Genomic DNA, 18,569 nt, shown 5'->3' with positions numbered 1-18,569 from the left:
CTCTGTCACTTAGTGTTGGGCCAAAGGTCCATATGACTACTGACGCATGGTCCTCCAAGCATGGTCAGGGCAGGTATGTCACCTACACTGCCCACTGGGTGAACTTGGTAATGGCTGGGAAGCAGGGAATGGGTAGCTCAACAACAACAGTGGAGTTGGTGTCACCGCCACGGATTGCACGCGGTTCTGCCACCACCTCTACTCCTCCATCGCTCTCTACCTCGTCTTCTTCTTCTTCTTACTCTGCTGCTGGGTCCTCCTTCTCCTCCTCCACACCTGTGCACCCCCAGCTCCCCCTAGGCTATTCGACGTGCCAGGTACGCCGTTGTCACGCTGTCTTGGGGATGACGTGCCTGGAAAGCAAAAACCATACCGGATCTGTACTCCTGTCATCTCTGCAGTCACAGGCCGATCGGTGGCTGACCCCACACCAACTGCAGATCGGAAAAGTGGTGTGTGACAATGGAAGCAATCTGTTGGCAGCGTTGAGACTAGGCAATTTAACACATGTGCCCTGCATGGCACATGTGTTAAATTTAATAGTCCAACGTTTTGTCTCCAAGTACCCAGGATTCCAGGACGTTCTCACCCAGTCCAGAAAGGTGTCGGCCCATTTCAGACGTTCCTACACAGCCATGGCACGCCTTGCTGACATTCAGCAGCGCTACAACATGCCAGTCAGGCGTTTGATTTCTGACAGCCAGACTCGCTGGAATTCAACGCTCCTTATGTTGGAACGTCTGCTGCAACAACAAAGGGCCGTCAACGAGTACCTTTTTGAACTGGGTGGTAGGACTGGATCTGCACAGCTGGGGATTTTTTTCCCCCGTTACTGGGTGCTTATGCGCGATGCCTGCAGGCTCATGCGACCTTTTGAAGAGGTGACAAATATGGTCAGTCGCACCGAAGGCACCATCAGCGACCTAATACCCTTCGCTTTCTTCCTGGAGCGTGCCGTGCGACGAGTGACAGATGAGGCTGTAGACCAGCGTGACGAGGAGCTGGAAGCGCACGATTTCTGGTCGGAATCACCAGAACGAACCCAGGCACCTGCTGCAACGCAGGGAGAGGTGCCAGAAGTGGAGTCAGAGGAGGAAGGTGGCTTTGTGGAGGAGGAGGAGGAGGACCAACAGGAGCAGGCTTCCCAGGGGGCTAGTGGTGACCTTTTGGGGACCCCTGGTCTTGTACGTGGCTGGGGGGAGGAGACCGTGGATGATGCAGTCCTTGATAATGAGGAAGCGGAGATGGATAGCTCTGCATCCAACCTTGTGAGAATGGGGTCTTTCATGCTGTCATGCCTGTTGAAGGACCCCCGTATCAAGAGGCTTAAGGAGAAGGACCTGTACTGGGTCGCAACGCTACTAGACCCTCGGTACAAGCATAAAGTGTCAGAAATGTTACCAACATACCACAAGTCCGAAAAGATGCGGCATTTACAAACCAGCCTGCAAAACATGTTGTACAATGCTTTTAAGGGTGATGTCACTTCAGGAACTCATCAACATTCCAGGGGCAGAGGTGCCAGTAATCCTGCCACGAGCACACCTGCAAGGACAAAGCCCTTTGGCCAGTCTGTAACGTCAGACATGCAAATGTTTTTCTGTCCAAGGCAGCGCCACAACCCTTCTGGATCCACCCTCAAAGAACGCCTCGACCGGCAGGTAGCGGACTACCTGGCATTAACTGCAGATATCGACACTCTGAGGAGCGATGAACCCCTGGACTACTGGGTGCGCAGGCTTGATCTGTGGCCAGAGCTGTCACAATTTGCCATGAACCTCTTGTCTTGCCCAGCCTCAAGTGTGCTCTCAGAAAGGACCTTCAGTGCAGCAGGAGGGATTGTAACTGAGAAGAGAACTCGCCTAGGTCACAAAAGTGTCGATTACCTGACCTTTATTAAAATGAATGAGGGGTGGATCTCGGAGGGTTACTGCACGCCGGAAGACTTGTTCTGACTTCTATGCAGCTGTCCTTCTCTTCAAGCCTCATGACTCCACACACAGCTGTCCTTTAGCGTCCTCCTCCTCCCTCCGCCACCGTTACAAACTAGGGTGCAAACCCTACTGGTTTAATTTTTTCTGGCCTCTGTGCTTCAGTGGCTGCAACCAAAAAAACTGGGCAAACAATGTCTACAAGGTCAACGTATGGCAAAAAATGACTATTTTCAGCATTTATATGGCATATTTTTTCTGGCAACTGTGCTTCAGTGGCTGCATCCAAAAAAATGCATATTTTCTGCATTTATATGGCATAATTTTTCTGGCCTCTGTGCTTCAGTGGCTGCAACCAAAAAAATGCATATTTTCTGCATTTATATGGCATAATTTTTCTGGCCTCTGTGCTTCAGTGGCTGCAACCAAAAAAATTTATATTTTCAGCATTTATATGGCATAATTTTTCTGGCAACTGTGCTTCAGTGGCTGCGACCAAAAAAATGACTATTTTCAGCATTTATATGGCATATTTTTTCTGGCCTCTGTGCTTCAGTGGCTGCGGCCAAAAAAACTGGGCAAACAATGCCTACAAGGTCAACGACGTTGACCTTGTAGGCATTGTTTGCCCAGTTTTTTTGGCCGCAGCCACTGAAGCACAGAGGCCAGAAAAAATATGCCATATAAATGCTGAAAATAGTCATTTTTTGCCATACGTTGACTCAACGTATATGGCAAAAAATGACTATTTTCAGCATTTATATGGCATATTTTTTCTGGCAACTGTGCTTCAGTGGCTGCGACCAAAAAAATGCATATTTTCTGCATTTATATGGCATAATTTTTCTGGCCTCTGTGCTTCAGTGGCTGCAACCAAAAAAATTTATATTTTCAGCATTTATATGGCATAATTTTTCTGTCAACTGTGCTTCAGTGGCTGCGACCAAAAAAATGCATGTTTTCTGCATTTATATGGCATAATTTTTCTGGCCTCTGTGCTTCAGTGGCTGCAACCAAAAAAGTTTATATTTTCAGCATTTATATGGCATAATTTTTCTGTCAACTGTGCTTCAGTGGCTGCGACCAAAAAAATGCATATTTTCTGCATTTATATGGCATAATTTTTCTGGCCTCTGTGCTTCAGTGGCTGCAACCAAAAAAATTTATATTTTCAGCATTTATATGGCATAATTTTTCTGGCAACTGTGCTTCAGTGGCTGCGTCCAAAAAAACTGGGCAAACAATGTCTACAAGGTCAACGTATGGCGAAAAATGACTATTTTCAGCATTTATATGGCATATTTTTTCTGGCAACTGTGCTTCAGTGGCTGCGTCCAAAAAAACTGGGCAAACAATGCCTACAAGGTCAACGTATGGCAGTTGTTTAAAGAGAACAGTAGATTACTAGCCAGCAAAGCTACCTAAGCTAAAATGTCCCTCAAATCCCTGCAGACTTCTGTCCCTCCAATACAGAGCAGTATCAAGCAGATTACTAGCCAGCAAACTTACTATCATCTGTCCCTGAAATCACTAACAGCTCTCCCCCTACACTATCTCTTCCAAGCACACACAGGCAGATTTTTCAGATACATTTTTGCCCTTGATCCCCCTCTGGCATGCCACTGTCCAGGTCGTTGCACCCTTTAAACAACTTTAAAATCATTTTTCTGGCCAGAAATGTCTTTTCTAGATGTTAAAGTTCGCCTTCCCATTGAAGTCTATGGGGTTCGCGAACCGCTCGCGTTTTTGCGCAAGTTCGCGAATATGTTCGCGAACTTTTTTTCCGACGTTCGCTACATCCCTATCGCCTAGTGACAAATCTCCCCTTCTTTGGATGACTAATCTCCCCAAAATGCCTTCCCGCTGGCTAGAATGAGAATCGCCGGCTGGATGAGACTTGGATCGATTCGGCTTTGCACGTGAGGTGACTTTGGAAAATGAATCAATCTGAGTGCCATTCCACCAGCGATTCACATTCTAGCTGGGGGGGAGCATTTCTGGGAAAAAGAGGAGATTTGACACTGGGCGACTAATCTCCCTGAATCGCACCACCCTTACTGTTAAGCTTTGTATGCATTGCTCAAATTGTTGTAAGGTTCAAAATTTGTCTCCTAATTTGACCAATTCATGGACAGATTCAGTAGTCCTTGACAGCAAGCATTACAGCAAACTTTTCCAGAGCCATGTGAAGTAGTATTGGCACCCAAGGCAACCTGCTCTCATCAAAATCCCCTCACACACCTCTCCAAACAGTCAACCCCACCTTCCTGGCTGACACTTGCTCACTACCTCTCTGCCAGTAGTTAACTTTGGAATTTTGAACTATGTCCCTTTACCCGAGGGCAGATGCTGATCCTGCCTCCCCATAGTTCTGGCCCTGAACTTTGCTATCACAGCACCAGAGAGCCATGCTTGGACTGGTGAAGGGGGTGAAGACAACGGGGAGATGAATGAGACAAGCGGACACAATTTTTAATCAAATAATTACAATTTTTAAATATTATTTCCTTTTCCCCTGTAATAAGAAGACAGTACCTTATACTTGATCCAAACTAAATATATAATCGACCCTTATTAGAGGCAAAAGCAGCATATTGGGTTTAATCAAAGTTTGAATTATAATTCTGGTAGACGAGTATGGAGATCCAAATTGGTATGGAGATCCAGATTATGGAAAGATCCCTTATCTGGAAAACCCCAGGTCTTGAGTATTCTGGATAAAATATTTTTCAAACCACCCCCCAGGTAACAAAGGGCACAATGTTTGCCCAAGGGTAGTGACCCATAGCAACAAAACCTGCTGATGGTTGTTGCAGGCTATTAGACTTGTAGCAAGCTTTGCACTTTTATTAAATAGCCCTTTAATGAAGCTTCTTACAATCATCTGTTTATATATTGTGCCACAGCACCTTGGACCAATATCCATGTACTAAGGCAGACCATGTCGGTCAATGTATGGTTCATCAGCAGATGAGGAAGTAAAGAGTTTATTTCCACTTTGTGAACTTGCACAAACAAACTGGAACAATAGAAGAGTGATGCACAAAATATATCAGTGCAAAAAAAGTTCATGAAGCACAAATAGAAAAGAAAAGGGAAAAAAACTAATATAAGAAATATGTAGTGTTTTGTCTTTTATAACAATAATATACAGGTAGAAAGGTGGGCACTCATACTCAGACTGATTGTGCAGAAAATGTACCAGACCAGCCCATGTATGGCCAAGAGCTTTGGCCCCATAAGTAATAAAAGGCACTCAGTTAGCCCAGGTGCATTAACCCATAACAACCAATAAGATGTTGCTTATACAGTAAATAGGTGGCAAGTAAATGCGACCTCCTGATTCGTTGCTATGGGTTATTGCACCAGGGCAAATGTAGTGTCTTTTATTAAATAAGCTCATTGGAATTAAGTGCATTTCATTCTGACTGAAACATGTGAACATTCACTTGGTACATGCAAAAGGGGCTTATTTAAAATATAATTTAATAAAAAATAGCACATTTAATAATCTAAATCTAAACTAAAGAAAGCAGCCTAACAGTTGTGTTCAAACTAAATATGTACCTGCTTCATAGAGTGTAGATCAGGCAGGACACAAAGCAGCCCTGTGTCTCCCAGTATTTGTGCAGTACAAGTACAGTTTAGTACAGTTTGGATTTTAATATGACTTACCAAACAGCTTTTTACAGCATTCAGCAGATCCTGAGCCGGACACTTTGTACTTCCTTTAAATGCAGGGCTTTCAATGACATCCTGCATACGTAGCAGCCAATCTCCGCCCCAGTGTTAACCAGAAGGGCTGTGCTATGTGACTAAATGAAACTGGTTTAGTATTACAGGCACTGACTCTGCCTGGGACTTTGTATTTTCAATGATGAATTATGAAATAGTCAGGGTTTTTCTACACAGTTTCAAAATAATGGAAAGGAGGAAATCTCACCAGATTTTTGTGTGAAAAAAGAAACGTACAGTTTCTCTGTTAATTTTCTGATGTGCTAAAATTATTATTTTTTTGACGTCCTGTCTTAGTACATTGTGTATTGCACAATGTCACGCTGAAACATGCAGGGGCTGCTTTATTAATTACTGTTATCCTTTCGATCCATTCCATGCCCTACACAGAACTGAGCTTGACAGAATCTCTGACTGCTTTAGTCTCCGTCATATGTCAGAAGTGTTGCTTTACAAGCAAAATGATTTAAAAGCCACAGCACAAGTATCTAAGTAAACCCAATTTTTCAAAACGACCCCATTAAACATTACAGAGACACACCTGGAGATTCGGGAAGCTTAGTCACCCGGCGACAAATCGCCTCTTCTTCGGGCAACTAATCTCCCTGAACTGCCTTCCCGCGGGCTAGAATCTAAGGGGCAGATGTACTAAAGGGCGAAGTGACTAACGCTGGCGATGATTCACCAGCATTACCGTGTTCAGGCACTTCGCCAATTTACTAATGGGTGCAGGCGTAACTTCGCTAGTAAAAGAGACAGACGCTAGTGGTCATTCGCACTCTATTTCCGGCAAATTTTTGCTCTGGCGAATGGATGTTACACCGCAAATTCACTAAGATGCAGATTTTACTGAGCGTTACCTTTTTCGCTAGACTTGCCTTCGTCAGCTCAGATCAGGTGAAGTGCATTGGAGTGCATAGGACTTCCTCAATCTTCTTACATCATATTTTTAGTGGAAAAAGTTTCCAAGTCCCAAAAAAACGCTAGAGTCTTTCTTTTTTCATAGTGATAGAATTTTTTTTGGGTAACCAGGTTCCCCCATACACTTTGTAACATATGGAACATAACTATACAGTGGGCTCATGTGTAGGGCAATATAACAACTCTATTTTCTTTATAAAGGTTCCCTGGACTTGTGTAATGTAATGTATTTGCTGCAACATATACGTCCATTCAACTTTAAATTTCCAGCCATATGCAAATTAGCCCGAGCGAAGACCTCTAACGAAGTTGCACTAGAATCGAACGCTATTGCATCTTTGCTTTGATTGGCAAAGTAAAACTAGCGAAAAATTCGACAGCGTTCGACGTACTGAATGCAACTTTGCAGTTTAGTAAATTAACATTGTCTGAGCTAATTTTTCGCCTGGCGATGGCTGCGAATTTTTGCCGCTTAGTAAATTTATCCCTATATCGCTGGCGAGATGGCACTTGGAGTGTTTTGTTTTCCGAAGTCGCCCAAAGTTTCCTCGTGAGGCAACTTCGGGCGTCTTTGGAAAATGAAGCGATCGGAGTGCCATCCCGCTGGTGATTTAGATTCTAGCCGGTGGGAAGGCAGTTCAGGGAGATTAGTTGCCAGAAGAAGAATCGATTTGTCGCCGGGGTGACTAATCTCCCAAATCTCCACGTGCGTCTCTGACCCTTAAGTGTTCCATTGTTAATGATAAAGATTATTCTCCTTAATCTTATTATTTGTGTGTATTTTGGTATATCATTGTTCTGATCAAGAACAGCATAGTAACACAAATTTGTTAATGCAACTTAGTAGTAAAGGAAAGTACAAAGCGAGAGCAGCATTAAGTGCATTTATTTACACAACATGTTTTGGGTGTAAAACTCCTGAAACATGTGTAAATAAACACACGTTGCTGTTACTGCTGCTCTGACTTTGTCCTTTCCTTTACTACTAAGTTGCAATCGCAGCGGACGTCTGGGCGGGACTTGAAAGGTATCAGTTGTGTATGGGAAAGTATTTGCTGATAAATTTGCTAATGCCACAATGTATTGGGCCTAATTCATTCCAGTGTAAAGGTGATGTAAAATAAATGACTGTTTCTCAAGCTCAGTTCGGTCCTTACAAATAAATTATTGCTATGTACAGGGGCGTAACTATAGAGGAAGCAGACCCTGCTGTTGCAGGGGGGCCCAGGAGTGTAGGGGGCCCAGTGAGACCCTAATTAATTAGCAATTTTAATATATCTTGGTAAAATAGGCCAACTTATAAATATTTTGGGGCCCTAAATTGAATTTGCTATGGGGCCCAGTAACAACTAGTTACGCCACTGGCTATGTATATTGCTCACATAAATAACCCATAACTAATTTTTGAATGTCTATGAAGACAGTAGCTAGTAAAATTAAGTCAAAGACTACTGGACTCTAATAGGGTTATTTACTTAAATCCAATTTTATCTAATTTTTTAAATAAAAAAAGTTCGACCAAACTCCCATGATTTTTCCTTATTTATCATTGAAATAACTCAAATTAATCGGATCGGAAACAATCTAGATAGAATCGAGTTGAAAACCCCGAATCATACGTTTTTTTCAGACTTTCTCCTGAATCATTGAATTTTTATGGGGTTATTGCCCGAAAACCCCTGTTTTTTTGGATTATCTGGCTAAACCCAGCATAGACCACAATATCTTCAAATTGGGATAGGGACATTTGCCATTGACGTATACATGCCCTTAACAGGTTTGAAATGCCGGGTCTTCAGATTTGGGGGGGTTTTAGTAAATAACCACCTAAATGTCCAGTTGCCTTCTACTAGATACTGTAATTTTCCTACTCTAACTCCATAAAATAAGCCAGCATTTTACACCACAATAGATCTGGGCCATATTCAAGCCGCAAATATATTCTGGTGTATAAAGCAGTGGCACTCAGATCTATTTATTATGCAGATTTTTTCAGGTTAACACAGCTCTTTGATACCTAAATGTTTACATTTGGCTACACATTTGCATTAAATAATGACCCAGCTTTATAAATATGTCTGGCTTCAAACAGTGCTGTGGTATAAAATTAGTTATGTCATTTTTTTGCACAGCTTTAAAAATATGCCCCTTTTGTTTTAATGCCATGTGTACTTTTATTTCAATGAAGTACAAGTATGGAACCTGCTATCCAGAATGCTTGAGATCTGGGGTTTTCCGGATAACTGATCATTCCGTAATTTAGATCTTCATACATTATGGGGCCCATTCACTAAGTTCGAGTGAAGGAATAGAGGAGAAATAGTTCGAATTTCGAATGTTTTTTATGGCTACTTTGACCATCGAATTGGCTACTTCGACCATCGAATTGGCTACTTCGACCATCGAATTGGCTACTTCGACCTTCGACTTCGAATCGAACGATTCAAACTAAAAATCGTTCGAATAATCGACCATTCGATAATCAAAGTACTGTCTCTTTAAAAATTTCTTCGACCCCCTAGTTCGCCACCTAAAACCTACCAAGGCCAATGTTAGCCTATGGGGAATGTCCCCGTAGGCTTGCCAACAATTTTCTGATCGAAGGATAATCCTTCGATCGATGGATTAAAATCCTTCGAATCGTTCGATTCGAAGGATTTAATCGAATTGCGCAAAATCCTTCGACTTCGATATTCGAAGTCGAAGGATTTTAATTCGGCAGTCGAATATCGAGGGTTAATTGACCCTCGATATTCGACCCTTGATACATCTGCCCCTTAAAGTCTACTAAAAAATCATTCAAACATGAAATAAACCTGATAGTCTTGTTTTGCCTCCAATAGGGATTAATTAAATCCTAGTTGGGCTCAAGTAAAAGCTACTGTTTTATTTTTACAGAGAAAAAGGAAATTATTTTTGAAAATGTGAATTATTTGATTAAAATGGAATCTGTGGAAGACAGTTTGGAGCTTTCTGGATAACGGGTTTCCGGATAACTGATACCATACCTGTACAAGTCCCTACGACCCAAATACAAAGCATGAGACTCTGCCTAATCACATTTAATAAATATGTTGCAAAAAACATTGTTCTAAAGTCAAGCTGTGCATTTTGAGGGAAATTCCAGAATACACAGGGAAACATGACCCGTGTTATATTTTGCTCATTGAGATAACATGTTTTTTAACCACTTAGCCAGGACATTTTACAGTAATTCTGTAACCCGCTAAAGGTTGCTTTGTTCCTCATTTTATGCAAATGCTTGACCACTGCATCAACACACTGATGTAAGGGTTTTTGGTTCTCAAGCCGTCAAATATTTTTTCATGTAAAAAAGGGATGTGCAGCTTTTCTCTTTCAGGGTAAATTCCAGCACAGATGAGGAGACACATAGAAGTGTCTAGTGTGGATGGAATTTCCAGTGTAAATTCTCAACATGTAGCAGAACTTCTTGCTGGAGGAAGTGGTGATCAAACTGCAGTGTATAAAGTAAGCGTGTATGTGAAAATAATTATATTGGTAAAAAATTAAGAGACAATGGGATTTAAGGCAGCACAGAGCACAGGGCCTAAACAGTGGCACAGCACACCATGTTTTACCCTTGATGCAGCCATGATTTTGGGACATCCCCAATACCTGCAAGCACTGCCTGTATGCTGCTCTAGCTGTGATAAAAAGTAAGACTTTATAACATTGTTATGCTGCATCCAATGATTACATACATTCTTTTAAAGGTATTTTAAATAAGCAAACTATTTGAAACAAACTGTGACATGAGGAATATTAAAATTAAATTTAAACTTAAATTTAGCGTCGCTCATTCTACTGCTCAAAAGTATACCTTTATATAATAGATCTTCAGCTTATACCCCACATATTTAATACAAGTGTTGTTTTAAATGGAACTTAAAGGTATGAGATCTTTAACAAATATTTCATATGTGGAGATGGGAGGGCCATACATCATCTCTAACCTTCTATGGCCGTATAGTTTTGCAGCTGCTCCAATAAGTAACGCTGAATTGCAATAAAGACAAGTGACGTATGCTCAATCGGTTACACGGTGCAAAGTGGCTGAATTTATAACGGGACTTTTGTGATTTTGCAAGAGTAGTTAAACATTCAAATCTTTTCCAGAAACATAACTACCCTAATGTATCAGAACTTCATGGTTTCAAGTTTTTGTCTAAGATCTGTTGCTGTTTTCTCCATCTGATCAATCTGCCATTGGTACTGTCTCCTGTTCATCTTGGCCTTATTTATTTGACTGTGCAGACGCTTCAAGATGGCATCAAATCTCCTTTTTTGTACCTGTTAAATATAACCAAAAAAGTATTAAAGTAGACTATGACATATCACATATTAAATAATGTGGAAATGGTGTAAAAAGAAAAAAAAAAAAATATATATATATATGGTATGGGACCTGTTATCCAGAATGCTTGGGACCTGGGGTTTTCTGGATAACGGATCTATCCGTAATTTGGGTCTTCATGCCTTAAGTCTACTAGAAAATCATTTAAACATTAAGGGGCCGGTTCACTAAGCTCGAGTGAAGGATATCGAATGAAAAAAAATCGAATTTCGAAGTATTTTTTTGGTACTTCGACCATCGAATTGGTTAAATTCGTTCGAATTCGAACGAAATCGAATGAATCGAAGTAAAAATCGTTCGACTATTCGACCATTCGATAGTCGAAGTACTTTCCCTTTAAAAAAAACTTCGACCCCCTACTTCGGCAGGTAAAACCTACCGAAGTCAATGTTAGCCTATGGGGAAGGTCCCCATAGGTTTGCTAACCTTTTTTTGATCGAAGGATTTTCCTTCGATCGTTGGATTAAAATCGTTCGAATTGTTCGATTCGAAGGATTTAATCGTTCGATCGAATGAAAAAACCTTCGATCGATCGATCGCAGGATTAGCGCTAAATCCTTCGACTTCGATATTCGAAGTCGAAGGATTTCAATTCGAGGGTCGAATTTCGAAGTATTTTTAACTTCGAAATTCGACCCTTAATGAATCTGCCCCTAAATAAATCCAATAGGCTGGTTTTGCTTCCAATAAGGATTAATTATATCTTAGTTGGGATCAAGTATAAGCTACTGTTTTATTATTACAAAGAAAAAGGAAATCATTTTTAAAAATTTGGATTATTTGGATAAAATGGAGTCTATGGGAGACAGCCATTCCGTAATTCGGAGCTTTCTAGATATCGGGTTTCCGGATAAGGGATCCTTTACCTGCACATACATATACATATACATATACATATATATATGTGGGGGGTTTGCTTTGAACAATGGTAAGCAGGCAGAATTTCTGTGAAAAAAGGGATATCGGTAATTGTGGGAAGGTCTAGGCATAGAGTGAACAATTTTAGGGGTGGCATGATAAGTGACATGTTTCAAGTTTCATCCAGCTACAGGCAGAACAATGAAAAAATTTGATTGTTGGTATTGGTTACTGCCCAGTTCTAGATTAGTGTTGATACATAATGCCCAGTGATACCAAAATGTATTCAAGCAAATGTTCCCTTGTTGTGGTTAATGAATGCTTCATTTTGCATCTTCTCTTGTACTTTGCACTTGTGTGCTTGTGTTTGTAAATAAGTCCGGTATACTCCTCAAAGCAGGGGTCCATTCTGTGGTTCCCTTGTGTTCATGTGCTATGTACTTTGTATTCTAAAGTGTTTTGGCAGAACGTACAAGTATAGCACCTTTGTCATACCTCACAACTGTCCCATTTTCAGAGGGACAGTCTCTCTATTGACAGCTCAACCTGCAGTCCCTCGTTTGTACTGGAAAGTCCCATTTCTCTCTGCACTGAACAGCCAGAAGAAGAAACAAAGTTTCTAACTTAATTGGCTTTTGGCAGAGAGCACAGAACAGCCACAAGGTAATTAAACATGGTAATTAGGGGGTGTGGCAACAAAAATGGGTGTGGTAGAAAAAGTTTTGTTGTGCTACACGCGCCAACTTTTTGTCCCTATTTTGGTTTCCAAAATGTTGGGAGGTATGCCTTTGTCAGTGGGGTTAACGCATGCGCAAAACTACATGTGGGAACTACAGGAGAACCTATGAAATACTGACAAAATCTGCCCCTTTATAAAAGTGGACTTCTACCCTCAGTTTATCCATGTTGTTATCTGTGTACCCTGTACCTCAGAAACCCAAGATTTGTCTTTAATGAAGTTATTTTCCAAAATATAATATCTGTAATCTCTTCTCTTGCTAAACCCTCACCATCTTAGCCTGATAGAAATTTTAAACTTACAACTGCTGCCTGCCCACTGACCTCTCTCTCTTCATCTGTAGTGAAGTTACCGTCTAAAATATTGGTTAAATAGGCAGTGGTTAGAGAAGGATCTCCACTGAATCTGCTTGACTGGCAGACATGGTCAAGAGGCCATGCAATTAGCACAATTAAGCCTGTACTACAGCAGGTGCCTGCCATTCTATCCCTGCTTTCAAATATCAGGAGAAATATCAGGAGAAGTTTTGATGTGGTTTGATATGGTACTGCTCATAACTAGTTACTATAGATTGTTAGGTAATGAAGCAATAATTTCTCAGATACTGTTATACTGCTGCTGGGAATAATCCAATAAGGGAAAATGTGCAATACAGTGTGAGAATTATTCTTGCCTCTATTTCTTTCTGAAGTCCATCATGTCTTTCTTTTTCTTCATCATAAACCTTGTTTTTTAAGGTTATGCACTGCTTAACTTCTTTTAGTTTCTCCTCTAAATACGCAATTTCTCCCTGTTAATGATAAAGAATAGCACTTAAGATCATGTGCCATACAATGACAGTAGATTTCCAATCTTACCTGTTTGTTATGGGAAGCTTTTAGAGCGACTCTAGTTTGTACCTATGGACCGTCACACACAAAACACAAAGATCAATTTTATTATAATTTCCATGGGGCAGCTAATATTCATATATATATGATAAGAGTTGGTACTTTTTGGGTTGGCATAATTGAATCAGCAATCAGTAAAATACATGCTATCCACTGAGCACCACCCAAAAGTTCATCACTGGGTCTATTGCTAAATAATTTATACTAAAAGAACCTACAAACCTAAAAATACTATGCACATTCTGGACGTTTTGCTGATTTACTTATCTGTAGTTTTGTGGTCAAGAAGGATCCACGGAAAAGTTATGAATCACTGGACTGAGCTAAGAAATTTTTTTCAAAAGATTAATATGAGTGGGTAAAAGAATGAAATGGAATCCATTTTAAATTATTACAATCCTACCAACTGAATTTGAATCCCTTGTGGTACCATAAAATCAAAGACACCCAAATGGAAGTTAAAGAAAGTTTGAAAGGCTTGTTCACTTCCTGTCCTTTCACTTAAAGGGGTTTGTTTGCCTTTAAATGAACATTCAGTATGATGTAGAGAGTGATAGTCTGAGACAATTTGCAATTGGTTTTCATTTTTTATTATTTGTGGGTTTTGAGTTATTTGACATTTTATTCAGCTAGTTTGCAATTTCAAGTTTGCCAGGGTCCAAATTACCCTAACAACATCTCATTGCTTTGAATAAGAGACTGGAATATGAATAGAAGTGGGCCTGAAAAGAAGGATGAGTAATAAAAAGTAGCAATAACAATAAACAAGTAGTCAGTGATTCCCATTTGGAAAGTATCAGAAGGAGAAGGAGTAATTCAAAAACTATCAAAAAGAAAAAATAAAGGCTACTTGAAAAGTTGCTTAGAATTGGCCATTCTATAACATACTATGGGTAAATGTAATAGAACTGGCAAAGAGCAAAACTTCACAAATAAAAATTCACCTGTTGAAATATAATATCCATTGTTAGGCTTTAATTGCATTGCCAAGCTTTAACACCTGCTCTGGAGTTTCGTTAAATATTTTGTCGCAAAAAAAAGGGTTTGCGAATGCGAAATTTTATTACATACACAAAGTTCGCAAAAGCAGTCTGGTCGAATATTTTGCAAGGAAGCATTAAGGTCTTAATCAGTCAAACATGGCTAAAACATGGTCGCTAACGAAAACACAAGCATCTTTGCTAATGTTTTTTGTGATAACGAAGCATATTACATTTCCCCTTAACAGTTAACTTAAAGGTGAACCACCCAGAGACCTGAGGAAGTGCGTAGACCCGAAACGCGTCAGACACTTGTTTATATGTCAGATGTAAAAATAAAAGATATAACTTTTAACCTGAATTCTGGATTTGGTAGTCTTCTATTGAGGTCCAGAGTGTGCCGAGTATTGAAAATACTATTGTGATACTAAACTCTATAGTTAGTATATATATGGGTATATATAATGTATGTGAAAGTAGGGAGGGGTGTGTGTATGGATGCTGGGTTTTCATTTGGAGGGGTTGAACTTGATGTCTTTTTTAAACCCAATTTAACTATATATTAAATAGCTATTCTAGATGGTTGCAATGTCTGTTTGTCACCTCTAGTAGTTTGTTAAAAAGTCCTTGCATTTCAAACCTTGCTGCCTTATCTGCACTACAAATCATTTTTGTCCTAAAAATTCTGAGCTTCTGTTGAAAAAACTTTAAGTGCAATAAATAACATTGGGATAAAACATCTCTTAGAAACCACAGTCCCTTATATTAATCAACTGAAATAGCTTGAAACATATCAGTTTTCACTGAAAAATTGTATTCTTTTGTAGTTAATATAATCCATTAAATTTTTTTGTAAAATGTACACAGTAATGCAAATTGTGAGACAAATACTTTAGTCTGATGTTAGATCTACCAATGACTATACGCTGTCAGTCAAAGCCAGCCACATCAATTCATGCCATCAATCTTGTGCCGTGTTCATAACATAGTATTTTGTGTGCCTTACACTGGGAAGCTAGAGATAAAACAACCAAAATATATCTTTCGGAAATATATATAAAATAGTAGGCCCACTCTAAACTCTGATTTTACTTCCATTTTAATAAGGCCGGAATTTTGTGCTTAGCTCAGCCTGACAGTATTCCTTTAATGTTTAGGTAAGAAAGTGTTTCCTTCAAGATTACCATCAACCTGATGAATGCATAGTCAGGAATGGCCTTTTAAAAAAATCAATTTCAAACCTGCACTTGTTTTATTGCTATGCTCTCTGGGTTATGTAGGTCTTGAATCATTTTCTCCTTCTGCCGCTTGAGCATTCTGAGCACGTCTCTTTTATTAATAAGCTCAGTCATGACTGGCAATGTATTCTCTGCTTCCAAAAGGCATCTGATGTTATCCTCAATTTTTGCACGATATGCATTATTTCTCGACAAGATAGCTTCCAAATCTTCTTTTTGCGTTTCCAAGTTGAGTTTAAGCCTAATGCTCTCAGCATAAATTGAGTGATTCTGGGCCTTTAGGATTCCACAGAGACGTATTAAATTCTCTATTGTGTCTTCCTCGTGGGAAATCATTTTTTCAACCGCCTTTGTTTCCAGTAAAACTGATCTCAGGTCTGTTTGAAGCTCGTTAATTTTAGTCTGAAATAGATTAAGAGTTTTGTGACATTATTCACTATTTACAGGTGCAATCAGCCAATAGCATACATAGTAATACAACTGTGACCACTGTGAATCATTTATCATCTGTCCAAAATGATGATATGTTCCTTTAACCATCAAGTAAAGTGTGCCTGTGTAAATGTTACAGTCTATAATACTGCTGAAAAAGAAAAATGTAGTAAAAATGTATGTGTATATGCTTATACAGCAACCATGCATTAAATGTCAGACTGGAATATGAATAGGAGAGGGCCTGAATAGAAAGATGAGCAATAAAAAGAAGCAATGACAATAAATTTGTAGCCTTACAGAGTATAAAAAGTATCAATAACAATATGTTTGTAGCCTTACAGACCATTCAATTTTCAGATGGGGTCAGTGACCCCCATTTGAAAGCGGGAAAGAGTCAGAAGAAATGGGCAAATAATTCAAAAACTATAAAACTAAAAAAAAATGAAGGCCAATTGAAAAGTTGCTTAGAATTAGTAATTCTATAACATATTAAATGTTAACTTAAAAGCGAACCACCCCTTAAGGGATTCCTCTCTACAGGTCTGCATCTTGAGAGAGAATAACTTTCTCATGTTTGCAGCACTCAGAGCGCTGCCTACACATTAATATTCAAGTTAAGGTCCAATCAGCAATACAATCAGGCGGCACTCCGGATATAATAGAAGAGGTTTATTATAACAAGAGGATTACCAGCATCGCCTTGCGCGTTTCGGGAAAAAGGCTCCCTTAATCACATATTAAATTTAAGATACATTTGTCTGTTTGAAAATAAAACTGTAAATGGTAGAGTGAATTATTTGCAATGTAAGTAGTGCTAATTCTAAAAAGTAAACCATAAAAATCATGACAGAATCCCTTTAATGACAAATTCAAATTTTACCACATTGTAAAGAATCGAAACATTTCTAGTTCACAAATATATAGTACTAGACATGTTGATATATGTGCCACTTTAATCATGCAATTAAAATACTCGGACAGTCATTATAAGCTGTGATTTGGGTGGTCAAATATACATGAAAAATTATGAAATCCAGAGCAACAACTTAACAGACAAACGATCAGCAATTATAAACTTTTTAAAATCCATAAATACCACTGCTGACTTCACAGGAAAACTGAGAAATAGTTTTCTTGACTTTGGTAACTTACTTGAAATTGGCTTTGCACATTTCTGCTTTTATCTGCTTCAGAAGCTTTAGTTTGTTGCTGCTGTGCCATTTGTTTCACCACTTCGGTAATCGAGGAAGCTTGTTTAGCCATTCCTTATGCAGAGAAGAAACTATTTTTTTTTTTTAAATCACCAAAATATTGCAAATGTATTTTAAAACTGCATTCATATTTGCATTTATACCTTGCTCCCTGCAGCTAACCCTAGGTGCTTTGTTATAACATTTGTCTCCATGTTATAACGTACAGTATATATGTATATGCTGGCTGGTGTTAAAGAATAACAGTTATTGAACTAGACCTTCAGGGTTGGTTACAGCTGATCTTATTTGCATTCCATTCACTCTAATGATAAACTCTTCAATACATTCCTAATACAGGTATGGGACCTGTTATCCAGAATGCTTGGGACCTGTGGTTTTCCGGATAACGGATCTTTCTGTAATTTGGATCTTCATACCTTACATGATCTAGAAAATCATGTCAACATTAAATAACCCCAATAGGCTGAATTTGCTTCCAATAAGGATTAATTGTATCTTAGTTTGGATCAAGTCCAAGGGACTGTTTTATTATTACAGAGAAAAAAACAAATACATTTTTAAAAATTTGGATTATTTACTTATAATGGAGTCTATGGTAGACGGCCTTTCCATAATTTCTTGATAATGGGATTCCTGATAACGTATCACACACACATATACAGTTAGGCCCATAAATCTTTGAACAGAGACAACTTTTTACTAATTTTGGTTCTGTATATTACCACAATGAATTTTAAATGTACAAATCAGATGCAATTGAACTGCAGACTTTCAGCTTAAATTCAGTGGGTTTAACAAAAAAAAGATTGCATAAAAATGTGAGGAACTAAAGCCTTTTTTAACACAATCACCTTATTTCAGGGGCTCAAAAGTAATTGGACAATTGACTCAAAGGCTATTTCATGGGCAGGTATGGGCAATTCCTTCATTATGTCATTATCAATGAAGCAGATAAAGCCCTGGAATTGTTTGAGGGGGGGGGGGTGCTTGTATGTGGAAGATTTTGCGGAGCTCTCCATGCAGGTGAAACAAGCCATCCTTAAGTTGCAAAAACAGAAAAAAAAAACATCCGAGAAATTGCTACAATATTAGAAGTGGCAAAATCTACAGTTTGGTACATCCTGAGAAAGAAAGAAACCACTGGTGAACTCTGCAACACAAAAAGAGCCGGACATCTATGGAAGACAAAAGTGGTGGATGATCACAGAATAATTTCCATGGTGAAGAGAAACCCCTTTACATCAGCCAAACAA

The 18,569-nt window shown here is 39.3% G+C and overlaps 2 protein-coding genes across 3 annotated transcripts in view; both read right to left on the bottom strand.

Moving 5' to 3' along the window:
- The window catches only part of lacc1.L (laccase (multicopper oxidoreductase) domain containing 1 L homeolog), a 29,134-nt gene extending 23,426 nt beyond the window's left edge, over positions 1–5,708 (bottom strand). Inside the window, exon 1 of one of the 2 annotated variants that reach the window (XM_018245155.2) lies at positions 5,607–5,708. In XM_018245155.2, coding sequence (XP_018100644.1) covers positions 5,607–5,693 — 87 coding nt within the window. In that variant the 5' untranslated portion in view covers positions 5,694–5,708. 2 annotated transcript variants of the gene reach the window in all.
- Positions 5,709–10,646: 4,938 nt separating this feature from the next.
- Positions 10,647–18,569, bottom strand: part of ccdc122.L (coiled-coil domain containing 122 L homeolog) — a 12,131-nt gene continuing 4,208 nt past the window's right edge. Inside the window, exons 2-5 of the mRNA XM_018245536.2 lie at positions 17,255–17,367; positions 15,671–16,069; positions 13,233–13,349; positions 10,647–10,898 (exon numbers count right to left, since the gene is read on the bottom strand). Of these exons, the coding sequence (XP_018101025.1) occupies positions 10,746–10,898; positions 13,233–13,349; positions 15,671–16,069; positions 17,255–17,365 (780 nt within the window). The 5' untranslated portion in view covers positions 17,366–17,367 and the 3' untranslated portion in view covers positions 10,647–10,745. The remainder of the gene's footprint in view (positions 10,899–13,232; positions 13,350–15,670; positions 16,070–17,254; positions 17,368–18,569) is intronic.

This window comes from Xenopus laevis, chromosome 2L, assembly GCF_017654675.1.
Source record: "Xenopus laevis strain J_2021 chromosome 2L, Xenopus_laevis_v10.1, whole genome shotgun sequence".
Lineage (NCBI taxonomy): Eukaryota > Metazoa > Chordata > Amphibia > Anura > Pipidae > Xenopus > Xenopus laevis.
This window is presented reverse-complemented; position numbering and strand designations above follow the sequence as displayed.